We start from the raw sequence: 25,422 nt of genomic DNA on the forward strand, positions 1-25,422 counted from the left end.
CAAGAGTGAAAGCGCTGGCACGTCGATAGACACACAAACAAACACAAACATACACACAAAATTCAAGCTTTCGCAACAAACTGTTGTTGAGGGGAAGTCTGCTTGTGAGATGTCTGCTTGTGTCTGTATATGTGTGGATGGATATGTGTGTGTGTGCGAGTGTATACCCGTCCTTTTTTCCCCCTAAGGTAAGTCTTTCCGCTCCCGGGATTGGAATGACTCCTTACCCTCTCCCTTAAAACCCACATCCTTTCGTCTTTCCCTCTCCTTCCCTCTTTCCTGATGAGGCAACAGTTTGTTGGGAAAGCTTGAATTTTGTGTGTGTGTTTGTGTTTGTTTGTGTGTCTATCGACCTGCCAGCGCTTTCGTTCTGTAAGTCACATCATCTTTGTATATATATATATATATATATATATATATATATATATATATATATATATATATATATATATGCTTGTGTCTGTGTATGTGCGGATGGATATGTGTGTGTGTGCGAGTGTATACCTGTCCTTTTTTCCCCCTAAGGTAAGTCTTTCCGCTGATACTTCTCCAAAACTACAATATTTTGATTTTCTGATGATTTGTTAAAAATGCTCTCTAAATGAGAGTATATGTGAAAATGTCATGACGAAAGGGAAAACTGAAAAATTGTAATAAGGAAACTGAAAGTGACAGATCTGAATTTATTTTCACGAAATATTTGTTCCCAATACTATGAGACATGATTAATACATACACACTTCTGAGCTCTTTTCCATTTTTTTTTAAATAAACTGTGTAAATTTGTAGCTTTATGCGAATTTCATAATTATGTTTTGAAAACAGGAATGGTCACAGGATGTTAACTGTCTTGAGAAATGATAAAGTGGAAGGACTGCTAACTGTCAGCTATGACATTAATGCATGAAATTCTTAAACTGTCAAAATTCTTGTACATAAACAGAGTGTATACGCGAACAAGGAAAAAAAACTTCCGGATATCCCGGTTAAAAAATAGTCCCTTTCCCGTGTGAAAATACACTTTTTCCATGTTAAGTGGCAGTAGATTTTTCCCTCGGAACTGTAAAACTTGTCAATCTTTTGAATGGTTGATGTTTTGTTTCCCTGCGTCAAATTTCCCGGCACTTAAAAAAAAAAACGGTTGGAAAGACCTTTGATGTGCAGCAACATATATGCTGGATATTTTCATATTATGAAAGTATAAATTCAAATTCCACGAAACACACCACATTAGATTCTGAAGCATTGACATCGAAATTGCGATGCCCGTTTGTTAGCCAATCATAGCTCATGTCACGTGATCTCGCCAGCTAATGACAGCAGATATTCAGAGCATAGTACACATGATGTATTCAGCCAGTAGCAAGATCACTGTTAAGTAGCATGAACACACAAAGAGGAAAAGTTGTGGTTTACAGTAATATACATAGTGTAGCTACAAGAAAAGATAAGCTTATACATATAGTATTGGTATCAAAGATTAATAAGCTACAAGAGAAGTTAAGTTTTCATATGAAATATTGGTCTTTTTTTGCATATGTTACACTTTACGACACATCACACAAACATGCCAGTAAAACTTAAAATAATGACTTAAATGTATGGTCTTCTGGGCTCGAGATTCTTCTGTGGGACTGGTCCTCAAAGTGTTAAGTTTTAAATGAGAGTCAAATGCTCTGTGATTTAATAAATTCATCCCACATTTTCACAGGTAATATAATTCATCTTGTGTAAAAAGAAATTTATTTTGAAGTCATGCTTTTCAAACCATCATTCGCAATATTTCCCCGTGGCCTGTTGGAAATGGGTTCATTTTAGCAGGTGCCAGAGAGTGCCAGAAAACAGGCATTATTGCGCATGCATTGCTACGATGATGTAAGAAGCCCATATGTTCATCTGTATAAAGCTTTAAGAGATCTTACTTTACATCATAAAAGAAACAGGACATCAGAGGATACTCCAAGAACATTGGAATTTTGTAAACCATACCAAAATTCACAATTCAGCTTGAAGTGTACACTGGCTTGTCCATATTCACAATGAAGTAAGTCCCACCTGATATTAAGCTTTTCTATGTGGTTTTTGGGGTGCAAATTTTCTTGAAGTACCGGTACTGTACTATCTCATGTGTGGTTGTTTATTATGGCATTATGCCATACATATGCCAGAAAATGAAAACGTGCACTTGAAAGTAAGTGAACAACTGGACCTAGCCAAACTGTGAAATGAAGCACTTTGTTTCAAATAAATTGACTGCCTCAGTGTAAAAGATTAATAAAAGCCAAATTTCTTTAGCAAACCAACAAAAATAACTTCATTGTTCTGCAAGGCGATTAATGCCTGACTGCCAAAAATGAGGAAATAAAATAAAATCAGAAAACTGAAACTAGTAATATAGTCTTGCCTTCTGTAATTATGTGAATGTATTTTAATTCACTTGATAGCTCCCAGCTACAGAAGTCCGTTTTGTTTTCATTTGACATGGGAGCCGTAAACGAAGAGGAAACAGTGAAATCACTAAACATAAACACGGGTCATTTGGAGACTACTCCCCTCCCCACTACAACTCAGACATCTCGGCACATGCGTGAATCTGGCAGCTAGGGTATGCCAGAAAAATTTTTCTCGTTGCATCTGACTGCTTGCTGCTAATGCTGATGTAGAAGGTACAGCTCCTATGCGACTCAGCTGCACATGCACATGAGTCGGCTGGCAACTGCTCAAACGAACCTAACGTAAACAGTTTTGATGTCATGCTAATAGCAGTTTATTGTTACGAAGTATTGCATAGTCTTGTGTGTGCATGGTATGCATTTCCTTTGCAACTCAAGTTTTATTTTGGTTTTTTTCTCTTGTTTATGTTTTATTGCTGCAATATTATTCTGCAGTAGTGGGATACAGTAATATTCTTTATCAGAGTATCAGTTTTTACCAGTCAAAAACACAAAAATTTAACTGAAAACTAAAACAATAAAAAATACTCAAAATTCTTAAAAATTTCCGGGTTTTTCCCAGTTTTCTCTTGGGTGAAAAATTTCCCGGGTTTTTCCCAAATACACCCTGATAAAGCTAAAAAAAATCTGAAATTTTTTGGTTATTTAGAAATTATTTTCTCCAAAACCTCCACCCTAAATGTTCTAAAAATTTCATGGTATGTTAGTTGGTCACTGTACTTAGGGAATGTACAATCAGAGTGGGCAATACTTGTCTGTACAAAATGCGACAAATTTTTTAGATAGACCTAACTGTACTCTCAAGGTCAAAAAAATCATGGACACTTAAATATTTAAATTGATTGCTTATTTTAAGTAAATGTCATGCAAAACTGATATTTCTGAATCAAAATAATTACTATGCAACACTATACATGAATTGGAAAACAATTCATAATTTTGTTCAAAACTATTTTATAACAAAAATGAGATATAGAATATTTATACCCTTTTTTCCCATCTGCTCTCATTGAACTTGTATAAGTGAGCTGAATTTGCACATGGACAAGGATGATGCAACAACAGCAGTACTTGGGAAATGGGAATTGCACACTGGTCTTTTGATGATGGCCATCTGAAAGCATTAGCAGGACCATGAGGTGTCCTAAAGGAGATGGGTATATCTTGCAACTCATGAGTGACACTTATTATCTGTCCCACCCACCACTGATTGTCATACACACAAGAAATGAAGTGGCTCACTAAAAAGTCTTCTAATGTATACTGTGGTCTCTGCATTTCACACACAGTAATAGGCTGCATTTCGTGGAGAACTGTTCTTGCAATGTATGTGCCACTCTGGGATGCAACCCAGTAGTGACTTGATTGAATTCCTACCACATCATAGCAGACCACTTTTCTCTCTTTTTTAAGCAGAATTCCCTTAATTAAGAGTTTCACATTTGTTACTAATGGTGATATGGTGTGTACAAATCCAGTAGCATCTCTTATAGCATCAACTGGTTCATGCCGGAGATTAAATCTTGTTGCAAGTTGTTTACGGAGGTCTCCTACCCCATCACATGCAATTTTTCCATGACCTGTTGCTGAAAATATCCATTTTTTCCTGTACTACAGTTTTAACCAAGTTCAGAAAGCTGGAAGTTGTTTTTAAAGTGAGATGCTGCTCCATCAGTCACATACACAAGTCTAGGAAATGCATGGCCTTTAGATGCTAGGCCTATGTCATCAATTATCATGCTGACAGTATAGCATGCATGTGCACTGCCATGAATGAGATCATCATTGCCAATAGCAAAACAGTGTGATGTCCCAAGGAAGTGAGAAACACATGTGAATATTGATATTTGTTGTGGGTGTCAGTGGTAAATTTTGAATTTTGTTCTGCAAAGCAACAGACCAGGTCTCAGCAAAGTCTAAATGAAGAACTAATGGGGTTGATTTTACTTCTGCTATGGCCTGTCTCTCAATCCTTTGGATACGATGATGAGCTATTCCTTTCATGACCCAAAGCCTAACCTCTGTAACAAACTTCTCTGGCTCTACTGTCTTCATAACCAACTTTCCTCCCTCCCCCAACACTTAGGTTACATCACTGTCAGTATCCTGAAGATGCCATGCTTCCACAGTCATCACTTCAGCACCAGGACACATCGCACATTCCTGCAACCAACATTTATCTTGGCTCTTGACATATACTCAAAAACATCAGGTTCATTTCTGTGTACTGTGACACTGCTTATGGCAAAACAAACAAGTTTCAAATTAGTGCAGTAAATACATGTGCATACTTCCTTCAATGGCTGGCATTTTACTCATTTTGGTCATAAGGAGTATAATTTTGTGAGACCAATTTTTAAATTTGGGTTCTCCTTTTTCATTATGAGATATGCTTCTCTTATTGATCTTGTCATATATCGTTTCCCTTTTTAACTTTTTCATCATTTTCACTAATAGAGATAATATCAGTCTGATTAGGACTTTGCCTGCTGCAATCTTTGTCGTCAAATAAGTAATATTCCAGAACAACAGTAAGTGTATCATCTTGCAACAGATGCCCACAGTAAGAATCTGGGCACGCCCAAATACATTTCCATCCCGGATTTTCCATTGTTTGATTTTTACCTTTCTCATTCTATATTTTATGAGCTTTTGAAATTGAATAACATGAGGAAGTGGGTATGTATTTCTGTATCTGCTGCTTAGAGTAGCTACCTGGTATCAGTGTCCGTTAATGTGCCTTCTCAGTATAGGTGGTTGCTGAGATAGCAGTATTTAGGTTTTGAAACCACACATCACATTTCATGCGCATATCACTATCTTCAGATTCTGCACCAAGTGCATCTACATTATACACTTCACAAACTTTTGAAGATGTTGCTTATGGAAAATTTGTTTCAATTTCTTCCACTTTTCTTTTTACATACTGTCTTCTTCTTGTGCTTTTTACCTTTCCTGGATGTGTAAGGTGGGATATAGTAGAGGCTACAGCAGAAATGCTAACATTCAACACATCAACAACTTCACACCCAGGAATATAAACATATGCACTGTCTTGTTGTTTCACATATGGGTGATGGAGATCGTTCAGGTGGGTTGTCACTGAAGTTCTTCTTGTAGTGAGTCCAGCAATTTCTGCACAATGGATGTGATGCTAATACCGTTACTTAAGGACCGATATATTTCTGCAATACCTCTGACAATTTCCAACAACTGTGAAGTGTTTCTTACTCCTCTTAAACACCACTTCTTGTTCCCCCCCCCACCCACTTCACTCTTTCATTACTGTTATTTAATTACTGGCATTGTATCTAAAAAAAGTTCAAACCAAACACAAAACTCAATGCAGAGTAGTTTATGTGCAAGTTCTCAGTCATTTGTTATAAACAGAAGAGTGCTGCGAACAGTGTTGCCAACATGTATATTTTGCACTAGTAATTCAGTGACATGAAATATGCAGAATGTTGAAAAATTTTTAACACTTTACACAGAAAAATATTGCCCACTGTGTTTGCACTGACTACTAAAGTACGCGTCATATATCTTGGCGGCCGAGTTTAGGTTCGTTCTGCGCATCTGACGTCAAAACATACAGTCAGCCAATGAACAGAGAACGACGTTGCCAGATCTCGACTGTAGTACAGAGCACGGACGAGTGTCTTCAGTTTTAGAAATGTTCAGTCATAAATAAAGTAATAGAACAAAAGCAATGTCTTGATAGCAGACTTTGTTTTTTGAAAGTTTGTAAAAACCATTCTTTATGCCAATTGCTTCATTTTCTATTAATTAATTAAACCAAACAAGCAATAAGACTCTTAATTCAGGCGATAGCAAGGAAAGGTGTTTGTATCAATTTCACGAACCGCTTTTTCGCAATAAAGAACAGCGGTAATTGTTTATTTCCTATTGTACTTCGACGAAGTGCGAGTAATTCATAGGCATACCAACAGTGTTTGTCAGAATTTTGCGTGACGTGTTAGAGTCCTGATGGAGAGATATTGCAAGACGAGCTGCATTAGCGTAATGGTTAAGGCGTTGGATTAGAAGGCGATAGGTAACGAGTTCAAACCTTGTGTGCTGCTAAATATTTTTTTTATTTTAAAACAATATCGAAGTGTCTTACTTCACGAATTTTATTTGTTTGAATGCAGTTTTTTGAAATTTCTAGTGCTTTGTCTCTTCATTAACCCTTTCGCTGCTGCAGTCACGTGCTCCCCGCATTCCGCGCTGAGCGCGATTTTGTCATCACTGCACTGCTCGCCTGTGCAGACACATGGTGTTTCCACTGCTTTGACACACTTATCATTCGATTTCACAAAAACTATTTGGCCCAAAAATTAGATTTTTACACATCTTCTTGACTGATACCTTTCCCCCATAAATGACTTAATTTTGTTTCGATGTTCAACCCAGTTATTGTGCAGCATTAAATGTAGTAAACCATTGCACGAAATTTTGAAGAGTTTGCAGAGGTAAAAGTCCATAGCGTATACTTTCCGTATGGTCGATTTTAGTTGCCACAATGTTGAGAATGAAATGTGGACAAGGTACCTAAATTTCATATAAAATTTACTGTATAACAATATCTCATTTAATTTAAGTACCACATAGGTGTCGTATGTAATATTGAGAAATATTCCGTCTTTCGCGACTGTAATAAAAGTTTTATTTACACCGGGCGCGTTTGGCTTTATTTTAAAGCACTTCAGTCAGTCAAAGGAAGTGGGGGGAAGGTATCAGTCAAGAAGATGTGTAAAAATCTAATTTTGGGGCCAAATAGTTGTTGTGGAATCGAATGATAAGTGTGTCAAAGCAGTCGGAAACACCATGTGTCAGCACAGGCGATCAGTGCAGTGACAAAATCGCGCACAGCGCGGAATGCGAGGAGCACGTCTCTGTAGCAGCGAAAGGGTTAATGCGGCCGTGGTGGCTTTACTTCATAAACTGCGCACTCCCCCCTAAACGTAAGCTTGCGAACTATACTGTACTATGGCGCTGTTTCTCTTGGCGCGTGCGTCGTGTGCAACTGGCAATGCAGCAATCTCCCGCGTCTGGGCGGGCATGCGCGAGCCGCCAAGATAAAAGAATTCAACTATAACAGATTAACCAAACAATATTTTTTGTAATTCTCAAAAGTTTTTGAATGGGGGTTTTTGAATTGTGGGAACAAGAGACTGACCAGTGACGTGCATTGTTTGTTCCTTGGATGAGTAGCTGATTTCAATGGTTTGACGTTTATTCTTTGTTCTTCATTTTTGTTCCGGTGTTACTTCAAGTATATAAATGTCTCTTAGTATATATGGGTTTGATTTCTGACCTACATAATTGGTGACCCCAAAAACAAGACCAGTTTAAGTTGCAACAACATTTTTTTGGATTACATTTGCTACAACAACATTTTTTTTTTATTACATTAGCTACTCATGGAAGGCGTAAATAATTTTTTACAAGCCATTGGTGATGAGATCCTGCAGCTGCAACAAGAGATTGAAGTTTTAGAACAGTCGGCACTGAGAAATGACAGCAAGATGGACACAACGAGATCACAAACTCCTGCGATAACTATAGCGCTGAGAGCACACACCCGTGATAAAAATTTTCTGCATGCAGATTCATTCGTACCAACTGCACCGCACCTACAACTGTGGGCACCTCCATTTACACCCGCACAACCAGACATACAGTTTGTGATTTTGGAAAGCATTTTCGCACAACAACGGATCACAGAGGACCATGAACAGTTTACGCTGGCAATTAGCAATTTGGACCAGAGAGCAACGACAATAGTTTTCAATGTGATTCCCCCATCAACAAGCATACTGAAGACTTCACTAATCACTCACTGCATGAAGCTACCCGAGCAGAGGCTTTCACAAGTGCTTTATCAGGAGAAATGTTGGGACGGGAACCTGTCAGAATTTTGGAGACATTTGCATGTGATAGTGAACTGCAGAGTAATATCTGATAAGTTGCTGCCACATATCTGGTGACAACAGCTTCTGTCTCAAGTACAGTTGACATTAATAGCATATGAAGGACAATCAATGGATAAATTCCTGCAAGTTGCTGATACAGCATGTGCCACATTGGAGTCAACCACTGTGACAGGCGTAGCGGCCACAAATACAAGCATCACAACAGAAGGTGACAAACACGCATTGCAGTTTTTTGTGGAGCTGATGCTGAATCATGCCACGACATCTTGTCAATAATCACCAGACATCATTGGGGAACTCCGAGAGTTACGGACCACAATGGGACGAACTATCACGCAGTTAAAGAACTTGGAGTTACAGACGGTCGCTGATAAGAGGACGTAGTGATCTCGTTCATCCAATCTACAGCCATCAGACACCATTCGAAGTCAAACTACTGCCCATGATATCTGCTGGAACCACAGATGGCTCGGCGCCCGTGCTACAAAGCGCATGAAACCATGTAAATGCCCAAATGGCAGCAAGGGCAGTTAGAATTAGGCGTCACGGGCTGTAGCACTCACAAACAGTGCTGTCGACATAACTAGGGTCAAATTGCAGCAATGCACAGATGGACACATGGGAAAGGTAAGGCCCATTATGGCATGGTTACTACTTTTCCGATGAGTCATAGTATGACATCGCATCGGTTGCACATGATTGATAAGATTTCAGGCTTAAGATTTTTAATAGACACTGGTTCAGAGGTCACCACCCTTCCGGTCAGGGGAACAGCTAAGACAACAATGCTGGAGCCCTTACAGTTCATAGCTGTGAACAACTCCAGCATCAAAATGTATGGGCACAAAGATATAATGATAGACATTGGTTTTCCTACTCCATACAATTGGAATTTCAAGGTGGCAAACATTACGCAACCCATATTAGGTGCTGATTTTCTGTCACACTTCGCACTGGCTGTTGACTTTGCAAATGCCTGCCTTATAAGTGGTACACAATATGAAAGGGTAAAGGTAATTAAGAGAGGTTCTTTGGACAATGTAATAGGAGTAATTAATGATGCAAGTAAACAGTGGAGTCCGCATACGTTGGTGTAGGGAACAGTGTTAGGCATCATACAGTGCATTATATACGCACAACACCAGGTCCACCGGTTTCACAACGCATTCGTAGAATAGCTCCACAATGGTTGGCTGAGACTAAGGCAATATTTGAGGATGTGCTCCGTGCTGCTGTTATACGAAGTCCAGACAGCCCACGGTCATTCCCGTTACACCTAGTGCACAAAAAGGGTGGCACATTGTGCCCCTGTGGCAATTACCATAGGCTGAATGCAAGAACAGTCCCAGATAAGTACCCGATTCCTAATATCTGGGAATTTACCTATTCTCTGTCTGCCCCGATAGCTGAATGGTCAGCGTGATAGACTGCTGTCCTAAGGGGCCCGGGTTCGATTCCCAGCTGGGTCGGGGATTTTCTCTGCTCACGGACTGGGTGGTGTGTTGTCTTCATCATTTCATCCCCATCTGGCGCGCAAGTCGCCCAATGTGGCATCGACTGTAGTAAGACCTGCACCACGGCGACCAGACCTGCCCCGTAAGGGGCCTCCTGGCCAATGACGCCAAACGCTCATTTCCATTTTTTACCTATTCTCTGTCCAGTGCAAAAGTTTTCTCAGTGTTGGATTGCTGGAAAGCTTACAGTCAGATCTCAGTGGCACATACCAATGTTGCAAAGACAGCACTTATAACACCTTTTGGCCTGTTTGAATTTTTGTTTATGCCATTTGGTTTTAAAAATGCAGCCCAAATCAGGCAGAGATTCATTGATGAAGTGTTACAAGGCTTGCCAATTTGCTTTGCATATTTAGATGACATATTAATATATTCAGCTGATGCACAAGTTCATGCCAAGCATATATGTGAAGTGCAACAGATGTTGTGTACGTATGAAGTGGCGCTAAATGATAACAAGTCTGTCATGCGTAAAAGCAAGGTAACTTTCCTAGGCAACGGAGTCTCGGCCTCAAAAGTTTGCCACATTGTGTAATCTACCAAAGCAAACAGACTATAAGCAACTCAGACAATTTTTAGGCATGGTAAATTTTTACCGCTATAATTTGCCGGTAACAGCTGTCACCTACGTACCACCAACGGGCGTACTTATGGGTAAGAATGCCAAGGGCAAGAGACTATTACAATGGACACCGGAAATGAGTAACTCTTTCAGTCAATTACAAACCAGCCTTGAAGATGCAGTGTTGCTTGCCCACCCTGTCCCGGGTGCACCACTGAATATTGTGGTCGATGCCAGCCAGGTCACAATTGGAGCAGCACTACACCAAGAATTGAATGGACATTGGCTGTCTTTGAGGTTCCCCACCCCCCATAGAAGCTACTGCACAGACAGACAAAATAGACTGCTTGTGATAGGGAGTCACTGGTGATACATGAGAGTGTGAGACATTTTCGGCCTTACATTGAATCCCGACCCGTGACAATTTTTACGGATCATAAACGTATCACTTCAGCATTCCACAACATCAGCAACAAATGTTCACCATGGCACATAGAGTTTGTCAGCCAATTCACTATGGACATATGGTATATTGGAGGTGCAGAGAACATAGTAGCCGATTATTTTTCTCAAGTATGCAGCTTAGTCACCATCTTAAATTACGACAACCTCGCTACAGCACAAGAGAGAGATCAAGAGTTGCACTAACAGACTGACACGCAGGATTGCGGCTGGAACAAATAGAAGTGCCAGGAAGCAAGATCAAAATATGGTGCAACATATCACAACAGATGCTGGAGTTGTTCACGGCTATGAACCGTAAGGGCTCCTGCATTGTCGTTTTAGCTGTGCCCATGACTAGAAGGGTGCTGACCTCTGAAACATTGTCTATTAAAAATCTTAAGAATGAAATCTTATCAATCATGTGCAACCGATGTGATGTCATGCCATGACTCATCACAAAAATAGTAAGCATGCTATCATGGGCCTTACCTTTCCCATGTGTCCATCTGTGCATTGTTGCAATTTGACTCTAGTTACGTCAAGGGCGCTGTTTGTAAGTGCCACAGCCCATGGCTCCTAATTCGAACTGCCCTTGCTGCCATTTGGGCATTTACATGGTTTCATGCACTTTGCAGCACGGGCGCCGAGCCATCTGTGGTACTAGCAGATATCATTGGCAGTAGTTTGACTTCGAATGGTGTCTGATGGCTGTAGATTGGATGAATGAGGTCACTGCATCCCCTTATCACCGACTGTCTGTAGCTCCAAGTTCTTGAAATGTGTGATACTTCATCTCATTGTGGTCCGTAACTCTTGGAGTTCCCCAGTGATGCCTGGTGGTTATTGACAAGATGTAGTGGCACAATTCAGCATCGGCTCCACAAAAAACTGCGATGTGTGTTTGTCACCGTCTATTGTGAGGCTTGTATTTGTGGCCGCTACGCCTGTCACAGTGGTTGACTCAATGTGGCACATGCTCTATCAGCTACTTGCAGGAATTTATCCAGTGATGTCCTTCATATGCTATTAATGTCAACTGTACTTGAGACGGAAGCTGTTGTCACCAGATATGTAGCAGCAACTCATTAGATATTACTCTGCGAACCACTATCGCTCGCAAATGTCTCCAAAATTCTGACGCGTTTCTGTCCCCACATTTCTCCTGGTAAAGCACTTGTGAATGCCTCTGCTCGGGTAGCTTTATGCAGTGAGCGATTAGTGAAGTCTTCAGGGTGAGGTATGCTTGCTGATGGGGGAATCACATCGAAAACTATTGTCGGTCAAACATTACACAGCGATTCCGCAAAGTGGCTTTTGACAGTGTCCACAACTTAGCACACCCAGGTGCAAACACCACTATCAAGTTGCTAACTGAGTGGTTTGTGTGGCCATTGATTAAAAAGGATGTCAGGAATTGGAGTCGCTCATGCTTTCAATGCCAGTATTGTAAAGTAGGACAACATGTTCATGCAGAGGTCGGAAATTTTGCAGGTTCACCCACAAGGTCTGGTCACATTCACCTCGACATAGTGGATCCATTTCCACCCTCAGAGGGTTATAAATACTTGCTCACGGCAGTAGACAGATGCACAAGATGGGCAGAGGCTATACCAGTGACAGATATAGCAGGTTAGCACTTTCTGGATGCCCCCTTCATATTATATCAGATCAGGGTCAACAACTTGAATCCAATCTGTTCAATGAACTGGCTAGACTATGTGGATTCCAGCGTCACCACACAACCAGTTATCACCCGGCAAGCAACGGGATGGTGGAAAGGTGGCATAGAGCACTGAAGGCGGCCCTCATGTGTCAGCGAGAGAGTTGGACAGAGGCGCTATCACTAGTAGTTCTAGGTTCACGGACTGCGTATAAGGCGGATATTGGCACATCAGTGTCGGAGATGGTTTATGGAGAACCACTGAGAATATCGGCATCCCGCCATGGTAAACATCTGGTCTTCGTGCACAAAGCGTTGGCGGATTGCTTGCACGTCATGTTGTGCACAGACATCATACAGGCTCCCCTACAACCTCCTTATACTGGGCCCTGCCAAGTACTGTGATGTAATGCCCATACTATACATATCTTGCAAAATGGGAAAACTGTCAGCGTGTCCATTGAAAGAGTGAAACCAGCATGGACCTTACCATCACCGAGGCACAAAAGCACTCTTCCAGTTCAGGATGATTGAGGGTCAGACGAGCATACACCTAGTCGAACTGAAGAGGCAACATCAAGATGCCAGATGACTATAGAACAGCCAGTCACACATGTGCTCACACTGGCACATCAACCAGTCGTCCGTACAAGAGCTGGATGACAAGTCAAATTCAGGTACCCCTACATCTCAGGTGTTTTGCACTTTAAAGGGGGGGGGGGGGGGCTGTGTGAAAACAAGAGACCGACCAGTGAAGTGCATTGTTTGTTCCTTGGACGAGTAGGTGAGTTTGATGTTTATTCTTTGCTTTTTGTTTTTGTTTAGAGCTGCCCTTCCGATGTTACTCCAAGTAAATAAATGTTTCTAAGTATATGTGGGTTTGATTTCTGACCAACAGAATAAATGATTCATAAAAACTCATAAAAGTGCACTTTCCTACATTTTTAGTAATAAATATATACGTAATACAGACAGCTGGAGCAAAGAAGATACTGTTTATAATTACATAAGTAGTATCTGGTAATATAACAGAAAAGATAGTGTTCTGTGAATTTCCAAATTAGGAAAAAAAATAAGTGGGAAAATTAACTTAAATTTAATATATTCATCTTAAATATTCACATTAAAGGGAGCCTGTAAGTTAAATTAACACTTATGATATAGAGGTCTAATATATATTTTTTCCAGAGACTTGCATGACCACAAGTTGACATGACCTGTATGATTTGAGATGAAGTCAACCAACAGTACCCAAAGGCATTTGAAATGTCTGCCGGCCCACATAGAGAAACAGGAAAAGCAGTGCTACCAGATGAAGGAAAGTATGAATATGCTTGCCACCTCACAGCAAGAAACATAATTATCAATGCCAGCACGATCGTGTTAGTGCAATCAATGGGTGAATGTGTCAGTGTAAAAATCAAGAGTATCTTGCAGTGTCCTGCTAATGATTTGGAAGGTGGAACCCTGCATACTATTCCATTTTCCATCTTTTGTGGATAACCTCTATGTACACTCTTTCTCTCTTTTCCCTCCTCCTCCTTCTTCTTCAGAAAAAAACTAAGAATGCTGTCTTTATCATCATTACATACAATACATACAAACATTGTAGTATTTAGCTAAACAATTTTGCTAAGTATGAAGTTAATAGCGAACAGTCTTTAGCTTATGTTGTTCAAATAATTAACGATCCATAGCAAACACAAGCAATGCCCATAGGGAAACTGGTGAAATAAATCAACTTATGTGCAACTTACAGTAGTTTATCTGTACCCTGATTGCAACAGTCTCTGTTTTTATATGTTTCTTGTAGCAGTTTATCCATTCACTAATTACGAGGTCTACAGAGACTGTTGTAATTAATGTACAGATAAACTGCTACAAATCACATATAATTTGATTTATTTGACCTGTTTCACTTGTCAGATGTAAACATCCTCAGATCTTCATTGCCTTGGTGGCAACAAGTTAGAGGTTTAAAACACTGCTCCGCACCATTGTCAACACAGAGAGGTATGCACAGGATCTAATGAGTGGAACTAATCAAATATATCAAATAATACATGCCCTGTGGCAACATTAATTAAAGATTCTGATTTCCTGATTATGTAGCCCAATAACAAGAATGGAACCAGTATATAAATATTAATATGCAGGGACTTAAATTAAGACATGTAGATTTAATACCTTTACAATCAAAGAAAGTCTGTGGTTTTGTACAAAACCCATTTATGATGTGCTATGTAAATTTCAAGGCTTCACTTCCTCGCTATAATTTTTTACCTGACAAAAATAAATCTATTTCAAGAAAATCTGAAAGTTTGTAGCCATTATTTGCAACAGTAAGTTCTGCACAGATAGGTAATGAGGGTCTCACCTGGCGGAGAAGGATGAAATCCCTATAAGGCACTTCATTACGGGAAAAATAGTTTCTATAAATTGTGAGTTGCTGGTACGGACTACTCTGCCTGCCCTCCGCTCTCAGAGTTGGTTGTTGCTTGTTGTGTGCAAAGGCGTTGTGACCCACAAAACCACGCAGTGCTGTTGCAGAGCCACGAGAGTCTGCACTAACTGACAGGCCACCCACATTGCCAAGGACTGCATTGTTCTGTGAACATTAGTACAGCATTGTTAAACAGTTAAATACATATGGAATGATAATGGGGAAAAAAGTAGATGAAAAAAGATAGGCCAACAGCTTATTGTCAATAAATAATAGTAACGTCTACTCTAAGAAGGATAATGAAATTTGCAAACAGCTTGTGGACAAAAACAAAAGCAAAACACAATGAAAAAATAAAAGTCTTCTACAAGCTAACGGAAAAAAAGCCTACTGATAGTAAACTTCATGAACAGTGTGAAGAAAACTGCTACTACATAGAAAATTAATACTGATATGTGGGTTCACTTGTACACAATGAAAATGAACAATAATATTCACATTGGCAAAGTATTGAAGAGTCAAACTAGAGCAAAAATCATAATTGAACTCTTGGAATTAGAAGGCAAGATTTTGCATGGAAGTAACTTCATTATCTGTATAACTGGTATAAATGATGTGGCCTGTAATGAAGCTGCTGTTTGTATTGGAGGTTTGACAAAAGAAGAAGCAGAATTTGTAGCTGCTTACCCTGATATGAATTAGTTCTTACCTTAAAATATAGGCCTTCCATATTTTGCACATCAATTTCAACAGCAGACTGACAAGTAGAGAAATTCCCATAAAGTTGCAAGCAATTGTTCAGAATACGACACTTGTCTATTGCCAGAAGTGGATTGACTTCACCAGCACTCTGGTAACGTATTGCTCCTAATCGGCAGCCTGCCAAAACTGATCCTGTTATGTTGTGCTGTGCATCACGGTCTGTAACATTTAAAATATGTTTAGAGTTCATTCAAGCAACAGTGATTACAACTGTGGTACAACATATTTATCAAAATAAGCTACCCATTACGTATTTCCTGAATGATATTTTTCTTGTGGAAACTTCCTTTGAATTTTTCTACTACAAAAACAACAATAAGTAAGAGGTATTAGCATGAGTTAAAGAACAGGTAAACTGTAATTCTTCTACATTATGCATGCTATGAGTTTTAAATATACATTGGAGTAAGAGTAGCCCTTAAGAAATGTTCACAATACACTTTAGTTATGTGCTTACATTTCATGGAATTAGGTAAGTGATCAAAGATTTTAGTGGGAGCATTATTCATCCGAAAGTCAATTTTTCTAGTATTATCATAATACTGATCGTTCATTTATATGATGTATTTAGCATGCAACAGATAGTCAATAGCTGCCGAGAATATACTTTCAAGACAGACATTGCAGTCACTGACTTAGACAAAAGCATTCAATAGATTTATAAGACAAAAGCTACAGCAAATACTTTCTGACAAGGGCGATCCAAACAAAAACAACAATAAGTAAGAGGTATTAGCATGAGTTAAAGAACAGGTAAACTGTAATTCTTCTACATTATGCATGCTATGAGTTTTAAATATACATTGGAGTAAGAGTAGCCCTTAAGAAATGTTCACAATACACTTTAGTATTTATCTCTGTTATGCGCTTACATTTCATGGAATTAGGTAAGTGATCAAAGATTTTAGTGGGAGCATTATTCATCCGAAAGTCAATTTTTCTAGTATTATCATAATACTGATCGTTCATTTATATGATGTATTTAGCATGCAACAGATAGTCAATAAGTGCCGAGAATATACTTTCAAGACAGACATTGCAGTCACTGACTTAGACAAAAGCATTCAATAGATTTATAAGACAAAAGCTACAGCAAATACTTTCTGACAAGGGCGATCCAAGCCACTTTATAAATAAGCAATACAGTCAGTGTGGAAAGCAGAACTATTTGCTGGGATTCAGCTATATCAACCAATACCATCTTATCTGCAGACAATTGAGCAATAGCAACATATAGAAATCCCTTTACATGCTAAACAAAATTTCTGGAACATATAAATGCAATTTCTGATGGGAGCCTAACTTTATGACATTTCATGGAGAAAACTACATCAGATTAAAAATCTGTATCAATAATATGTTATAGATAGAACAGTCATACAAAGTATGACTGAGACTCTGAAAATAAAGTTGTGATTTTTTATAAAATCTATGGTGCAAGACGTAATGTACTGAATGCTGGAAGAACTACAGAAGAGAAACAATGGCTCCCCATCTCTGTTGTAAGGCAGTGAGACACAGATGAAAACCACAGAAATTAGTCTCAGATCAAAACAACAGAAATGAGATTCCTGTGTGAAAATAAGGGCTGCTCCAACATAGACTACAAAATAAATAAGGATATCATAAAAGAACTAGAGATAAGAGAATTCTGTGGTAATGTGGCAATGCCTAGAGGGACAGTTGCCATCTGCATAGATCAGAGAGGCTACTGCTAGAGCTGTAGTGTGATGTGCTTCATGTAAGTAAACAGTTGTCTAAGTCTTCAGTTGTCAACAGGTTGTGACAGTTGCCATTCATGCTTGTAGACAATTGATTAGCTTTTGTAGCCATGTAGAAAACTCCAAAGTAACTGTAACACAGCTGGTATATGACACCACTGCTTTCAAACACTGTCCTAAATTTGATTGGATAGGAAGTAGGGCTGTTGACATTTTTAAAAATATCAAGAATCCAAAATATCGCAGTTTTAGAGTTGTATATTTAAGTATACTGATTTATTATTAGATACTCTGTACATCAACAAGCCAGCAGCCTGCTTATCCCCCTTAGAGCAAGAATTGGAAGGAAAGCAATGCATATTCACACTTGGTGATAACCACTTTACTAATAATTGTAACTGCATGTAAGTGGCACAATAAAAGGTGTCCGATGGGCCTGTCGTTCTGTTTCGTCACTTATCGGATTTGTCCAGAACACTTCATGTCTACTCCCTGTTTCATCATTTTTTCAAATGCCAGCAAACTACCAACTGTAGTATCAAAATTGCATGCTAAAGTTAAATGTTACAGTTTTTGTTGATAGCGCTGATTACATCAGCATGCATGGTGAAGTTAAACATTGCAGTTTCTGTTGATAGCGCCAATTACATTAGCATTTCCCCTCATACGTCTCCCCCCCCATCACAAAAACCAATCTTGTCATTTAGATTTTTATTTATCATTTTTCGCAACTGTTTTTGAAGAATGCCAATGTGTAGAAATAGCACACCTGTTGTGTTAAAAATTGTTTTGTAATGCAACTGGTGTGCTATTTCTTCACATTGGAAATCTTGTTATTCCATTCACACTGTCACCTCCCAGTGTAGTCGGACTTCTTCATGCCACCTGTACTTGCTTCACACAGTCAAAGAGAAAGACTGGATGTGGTGAAAGCTCAAAAAGTAGTAAGACTCCTTCACACAGTGAAAGTAAAATTATTTTTGGGAAAAATATCGATATATTCATATTTTATCAACAGCCCTAATAGGAACAGCCTCTGGGTGAAACAAAGAAGCAGGTGGTGGCTTGTTGTGTGGGGTATGTATTGCACCTGTACCTTCCATCGTGATGAACTGTGGGGCACTGGGTTAGGAGAAGATCTGACAGAATGGTGTATCAATATATTGTATAGGTTATGATGTTGATAGAATATTTCTTTGAATGGCGAGGGCAGAATTGTTACAGAATATTCCTAATTTCAGGGCATTAAAAGATGTAGCTAAAGATCTGGCAATGGATGTCATGAAGTTTCTCAAGGCCTGGACAATAAAGGGGTGGATGTCTCATTCACAATTATGAGTTTTTTGTCTCACACTAACAAATGGATGGGCACAAGTGTGATTGTGAAAACTATATGTTATCAGAATATAAAAAAATGGTAGACTGATTTATTATTTGGGACAGATTATTCCCTGTGGCCTCTGTTAGTTATGGGTTTGTTAAAAGTTTTCTTCGAATATGATTCTGAATACACAAAATGTAATTTGCAATCAGTGCTAGGTACTGTGTCAGATAATTTTTCTCAAACTTACCAAAACCAACTGCTGAAACTGGCAATGTGATAATTTCAGCAATGAATCCATAGTCGCCTCCACCACCTGCTGATATCATGTGCAACCCTAGAACAGCTCCTCTGGTGCGATACAAATGACGCCACGTTGAGGGCTCCATTGTAGCCAACAAAGTTGCTAATGGTGCAGTTCCATTAACATATCCCTCAAAAAGAGTCAGAGAGTCGGGCCGGACCACAGATCCATTTTGTAAATTCAGCTCCAAAAACCTGAACAAGAAATTTTATCAAATGTTATGGTAGACAACCCCTTGTAATTATTGTGGCATATCTACTGCACAGATTGTATGGATGAGTAATTTATGAAGAAGTACTCTCTTTTCTATTATCAGAGCAGATGCATAAAATAACAAACACCCTTGCACATATATTTCTTACTTGTCTTTCTTATACTCCATAGGTATATAAAATAAAACACACCTGAAACCAAACGGTTTTGAGTAGTAAACACTGGAAAAGACCTTAACACAACTGACTGGTCTGTTGTCGTACTTGAAGTATACAAGTACACGCTCTTCCACTGTGATATGCTTGTCTGGTCCACAGACATCAATAGCACCAAAAAGATGTCGTGGTAGAGATGAGGCATCGGCAAGTGGAGCGAAGGAACTTGCACCTTCATCTCGGGCCTCTCCAGTCAAGGACAACACTGTGACACCCACTCCAAGGACATTATTCACTCTGAAATGTAACAAAAGAATAAATGAATTCAATAAAACCTGAAGTCAACTGTTAAAATCAATGTTTTTCTGCAAATGTGTAGCTGAAGCTCTTGGCTCCTTATCTTTCTGAAAGGGCCCCAAAAAGAAAGTGTGTCTGTACAGAATTCCTCCATAGAATGTAATGCCTTGCGTGAAAATTACATCATAGCAATTACCTAACCGTCAAAGTTTAAAGATAACCCCCCCCCCCCCCCCCCCCCACACACACACACATATGCACACACTAGAGACCAGCAAACTCATTCACTTTGAGAACTAGTTCACTGTTGACTGTCCCTTTTTGGGACCCATTCACTTTTACTCATTCGCCATTGCTTTTCCGTTTTCTAATTATATAATACTGTACATCTCCACAAATTTTAAATACATCCACACAAGACTACCATCTTCAGTATCTCGAGCCAGAATGCAACATCATGTGGGATGCAAGCAGCGATCTGGAGAGGGTGGGGAAGGGGAAGGGGAGGGGAAAGGGACAGTAGAGTACAGGTGGGGAGAGAGATGAACGCTGTCTGGTGGAGTGTGCAGGGACTAGGCTGCCACCAGGTGCAGCATCAGGAGGTTGTGGAGCAGAGTGGTGAGCAAAACAGAACATAAAAAGAGAGGAGCAAGGAAAGGCAGGTGGATGCATTAATTAGCAGAGAGCTGCAAATAAACAAGATGGTAGACAAGAATGGGGAGGAGATGATCAGACAGAGGGTCAGTGAGAGAGCACCTCGTGTTCCTGGTGCCTAGAAGGTGAGTACGTCGTTCGTTTTTTACATATTTTTATGAGCTTCCAACAGGAGAGACTTATTTACAGATAACTGTGTAGTTACTAGATTATTTCTGTAATTTCTTGTGTATTCGAGTGCTTACTAGGCACAAGCTTTTATTTTAATAACAGTGTAGTGTATAGTATCGCCATTGCTATCCACCCTCATATTGTACAGGCTTTTGTTTGTTTTGGTTAGTATAGATCAGTGTCGGGTAGTCTGTCAGTGAGAGAGCACCTTGTGTTCCTGCTGCTAAGAAGACGAGTACACTGTTTTCATTTTTTTTTTTAATTGCATATTTTTACAAGCTTCAAACGGTAGTGACTGCAGTAATGGATAGGAACTGTGATCGCTGTGTACAGACATGAGATGAGTTGGCGACCCTTTGCTGGCAGCTCCAGGCTGAGTTGGCTTCTGTCACACAGCTTTAGGCTGCTGCCAAGGGGCATCACTGTGGGGGGTCACATGTGGGGATGCGAGGGACGTCAAGCACATCCCACATGTCGCCCGTTTGGTCCACTGTTGTGGCCTTCACTGAAGTTGGACCCTCACCCGTGGTCAGTTGGGAGATAATTCCAAAGTCTGGCAGGCAGCGAAAAACGTACCGAGGGGCCAATTGTAGGGCCTCCCCAGTTCGTTTGATGAACAGGTTTCGGGCGTTGGCTGTGGCTGACGATGTCTTGAGCCGCTTGCAGTCATCCACCCTGTTCCAGAGGAAGATTCTCGGCCCGCAAGGTCAGGGCGTTCACAGAGGGTGGGTTTGCTGGTAGTTGGTAGCTCCAATGTTAGGCACATAATGGGGGCCCTTAGGAACATGGCTGCCAAGGAGGGGAGGGAAGTTAGCGTGCACTCCGTATGTGTACCAGAGAGAGTCATTCGGGATGTGGAAAGGCTGCTTCCAGATGCCAAGAAGAGTACAGGGTGCAGCCAACTACAGGTGGTGGCTCGTGTCAGTACCAGTGAGGTATGTCACTTTGGATCAGAGGAGATTGTCTCTGGTTCTGGGCAACTAGCAGAAATGGTAAAGACTGCCAGTCTTGCTTGCAAGTTAAGGCAAAGCTCACCATCTGCAGCATCGTTGATAGAACCGACTGTGGTCCTTTGGTGCAGAGAAGAGTGGAGGGTTTGAATCAGAAGCTCGGGCAGTTCTGTGACCATGTAGGCTGCAGATTCCTTGACTTGCACCATTGGGTGGTGAGTTTCTGGGTTCTGCTTAATAGGTCAGGAGTCCACTACACACAGGAAGTGGCTACAAGGGTAGCAGGGTCTGTGTGGATGGAACTGGGTGGGTTTTAGGTTAGAGGGCCTCGAAGAACCACAGGAAGGGTGTCCGACTAAAAGAGGGCAGGTAAAACACAGTAAGTTAGTTGTAGAAACAATTGGTATTGTAAATTGTCATAGCAGTGTTGGGAAAGAACCAGAACTCGCCCTAATAGAAAGTACTGAAGCACAAATAGTTATAAGTACAGGAAGCTGGTTGAAGCCGGAAATAAGTTCAGCAGAAATTATTTCAGACGATCTAACAGTGTTCAGAAAGGATAGATTAAATACAATTGGTGGTCGAATATTTATTGCTGTCAGAAGTAGTTTGCCTTGTAGTGAAATTGAAGTAGATAGTTGCAGCAAAATAGTGTGATAGAAGTTATACTTGACAATCGGACTAAACTATTGGAAATGAAATGAGCGTTTGGTGTCATTGGCCAGGAGGTCCCTGACGGGGCAAGTCTGGCCACCTCAGTGCAGGTCTTATTACATTTGATGCCACATTGAGCGACCTGCACACCGGATGGGGATGAAATGATGATGAAGACAACACAACACCCAGTCCCTGAGTGAAGAAAATCCCCGACCCAGCCGGGAATCAAACCCGGGCCCGGAGGATGGCAATGCATCATTCTGACCACTCAGCTGTTGCGGCAGACACTAAACTATTAATTGAATCATTTTACCAACCCCTCGACTCAGAAGATATAGCTGCTGAACACTTCAAAGAAAACTTGAGTCTCATTTCAATTAGGTACCCCACTCATACAATTATAGTCGGTGGTGACTTTAACCTACCCTCGATACGCTGGAAAAATTGTACGATTAAAGCCGGCAGCAGGCATAAAACGTCATCTGAAATTGTAGTGAATGCTTTCTAGAAAATATTTTGAACAATTAGTTCATGAGCCCACTCAAAGGGTAAATTGTTGCGGAAGCATAATTGACTTCTTAGCAAGAAATAAAACCGGACAAATAGTGAGTATTGTGACGAATACAGGGATTAGTGACCACAAGGCAGTAGTAGCTAGGCTTAATACTGTAACTCCTACAACCATCAAAAAGAAACGCAAAGTATATCTATTTAAAAAAGCTGTTAAAATGGTCTTAACACCATTTTAAGAGACAGTCTGCACTCCTTCTGATCTGATCATGTAAGCGTAGAAAAGCTGTGGAATGATTTCAAAGAGATAGTATCGACAGCAGTTTGAGAGATATATACCACATAAATTAATAAGTGATGGTACTGATCCCCCATGGTACAGAAAACGGGTCAGTTCGCTGTTGCAGAAGCAGTGAAAAAAGCATGCCAAATTTAAAAGAACGCAACATCCCCAAGACTGGCAACGTTTTGCAGAAGTTTGAAATATAGCGCGTACTTCAATGCGAGATGCTTTTAATAATTTCCACAACGAAACTCTGTCTCGAAATCTGGCAGAAAACCCAAAGAGATTCTGGTCATACATAAAGCACATCAGTGGCAACACGCAATCAATACCTTCACTTCATGATGACAACGGTGCCACTAAAGCTGAGTTATTAAACATGGATTTCCGAAACTCCTTCACCAAAGAAGATGAAGTAAATATTCCTGAATTCCAATCAAGAACAACTGCCAAGATGAGAAACATAGAAACAGATATCATCGGTATCACAGAGCAGCTTAAATCACTTAATAAAGGCAAGGCTTCCGGTCCAAATTGTATACCAGTCAGGTTCCTCTCAGAGTACACTGACACAATAGCTCCATATTTAGCAATTATATACAACCACTCATTCACAGGAAGATCCGTACCTAAAGACTGGAAAATTCCTCAAGTCACACCAATACCCAAAAAAGGAAGTAAGAGTAATTGGTTGAAATACAGGACCATATCACTAACATCGATTTGCAGTAGGGTTTTGGAACATAGACTGTATTCGAACATTATGAAGTACCTCGAAGAAAACGATTTATTGACACATAGTCAGCATGGATTCAGAAAATATCGTTCTTGCAAAACACAACTAGCTCTTTATACTCACGAAGTAATGAGTGCTATCAACAGTAGATGTCTAATTGATTCCATATTTTTAGATTTCTAGAAGGCTTTCTTCATCGTCTCTCACGAGCATCTTCTAATCAAACTGCGTGCCTATGGAATATCACCTCAGTTGTGCGACTGGGTACAAGATTTCCTGTTAGAAAGGTCACAGTTCATAGTAATAGATGGAAAGTCATCAAGTAAGGCAGAAGTAATATCCGGCGTTCCCCAAGGAAGTGTTATAGTACCTCTATTGTTCCTGATCTATATTAACAACATGGGAGAAGATCTCAGTAGCTGTCTTCGATTGTTTGCAGATGATGCTGCTATTTACCGTCTTGTAAAGTCATCAGATGATCAAAATGACTTGCAAAATGATTTAGATAAGATATCCGTATGGTGCGAAAAGTGGCAATTGACCCTGAATAAAGAGAAGTGTGAAGTTATTCACATGAGTACTAAAAGAAATACACACTAAATTTCAATTACGCGATAAGTCACACAAATCTGAAGGCTGTAAATTCAACTAAATACTTAGGGATTACAATTACAAATACCCTAAACTGGAATGATCACATAGATAATGTAGTGGGTAGCGCAAACCAAAGACTGCAATTCATTGGCAGAACACTTAGAGGGTGCAACAAATCTACTAGACTGCTTACACCACGCCTGTCTGCCCTTTTCTGGAATATTGCTGAGCAGTGTGGGATCCACATCAGATGAGACTGATGGATGACACTGGAAAAGTACAAAGAAGAGCAGCTCGTTTTGTTTTATCATGAAGTAGGGGAGGTAGTGCCACAGAAATGATATGTGAATTGGAGTGGCCATCATTAAAACAAAGGCGTTTTTCATTGCGAAGGGATCTTCTAATGAAATTTCAATAACCAGTTTTCTCCTCTGATTACAAAAACATTCTGATGGCACCCACACACATATGGAAAAATGATCATCATGATAAAATAAGAGAAATCAGGGCTCGCACAGAAAAATTTAAGTGCTCAATTTTCCTGCGCGCCATTCGAGAGTGGAATGGTATAGAGACAGCCTGAAGGTGGTTCATTGAACCCTCTGCCAGGCACTTTATTGTGAAGCAGAGTAATCACGTAGATGTAGATTTGGATGTAGATGAGGGTGTGGGGACAGTATGTTACCGTAGGTTGATGCCAAGATAGTTTCGGGAATGGAGAATGTGTTGTAGTGATAACTCCCATCTATGGAGTTCAGAAAAGCTGGTGGTGGAGGGAAGGATCCAGATGGCTCGGATAGTGAAGTATCCATTGAAATCAAGTGTGTTATGTTCAGCTGCATGTTGTACCACAGTGTGGTCCACTTCACCCTTGGCCACAAATTGGCGGTGGCCATCCTGGTGGACAGCTGGTTGATAGTCATACCAATATAAAAAGCTGTGCAATGATTGCAGCAGAGCTGGTAAATAACATGGCTGCTTTCACAGGTGGCCCAGTCCCTGATGGGGTAGGATAAACCTGTGACAGGACTGGAATAGGAAGTGCTTGGTGAGTGGAATGGGCATGTTTTGCACCTTGGTCT

At 40.1% G+C, this 25,422-nt stretch overlaps 1 protein-coding gene across 1 annotated transcript in view; it reads right to left on the minus strand.

The window, feature by feature from the left end:
- The window catches only part of LOC126195620 (protein bark beetle), a 197,229-nt gene that overhangs the window by 17,359 nt on the left and 154,448 nt on the right, over window positions 1–25,422 (minus strand). The window contains exons 27-30 of the mRNA XM_049934246.1: window positions 19,525–19,785; window positions 19,067–19,314; window positions 15,722–15,933; window positions 14,947–15,177 (exon numbers count right to left, since the gene is read on the minus strand). Coding sequence (XP_049790203.1) covers window positions 14,947–15,177; window positions 15,722–15,933; window positions 19,067–19,314; window positions 19,525–19,785 — 952 coding nt within the window. The remainder of the gene's footprint in view (window positions 1–14,946; window positions 15,178–15,721; window positions 15,934–19,066; window positions 19,315–19,524; window positions 19,786–25,422) is intronic.

This window comes from Schistocerca nitens, chromosome 7 (genome assembly GCF_023898315.1).
Source record: "Schistocerca nitens isolate TAMUIC-IGC-003100 chromosome 7, iqSchNite1.1, whole genome shotgun sequence".
Classification (NCBI taxonomy): Eukaryota; Metazoa; Arthropoda; class Insecta; order Orthoptera; family Acrididae; genus Schistocerca; species Schistocerca nitens.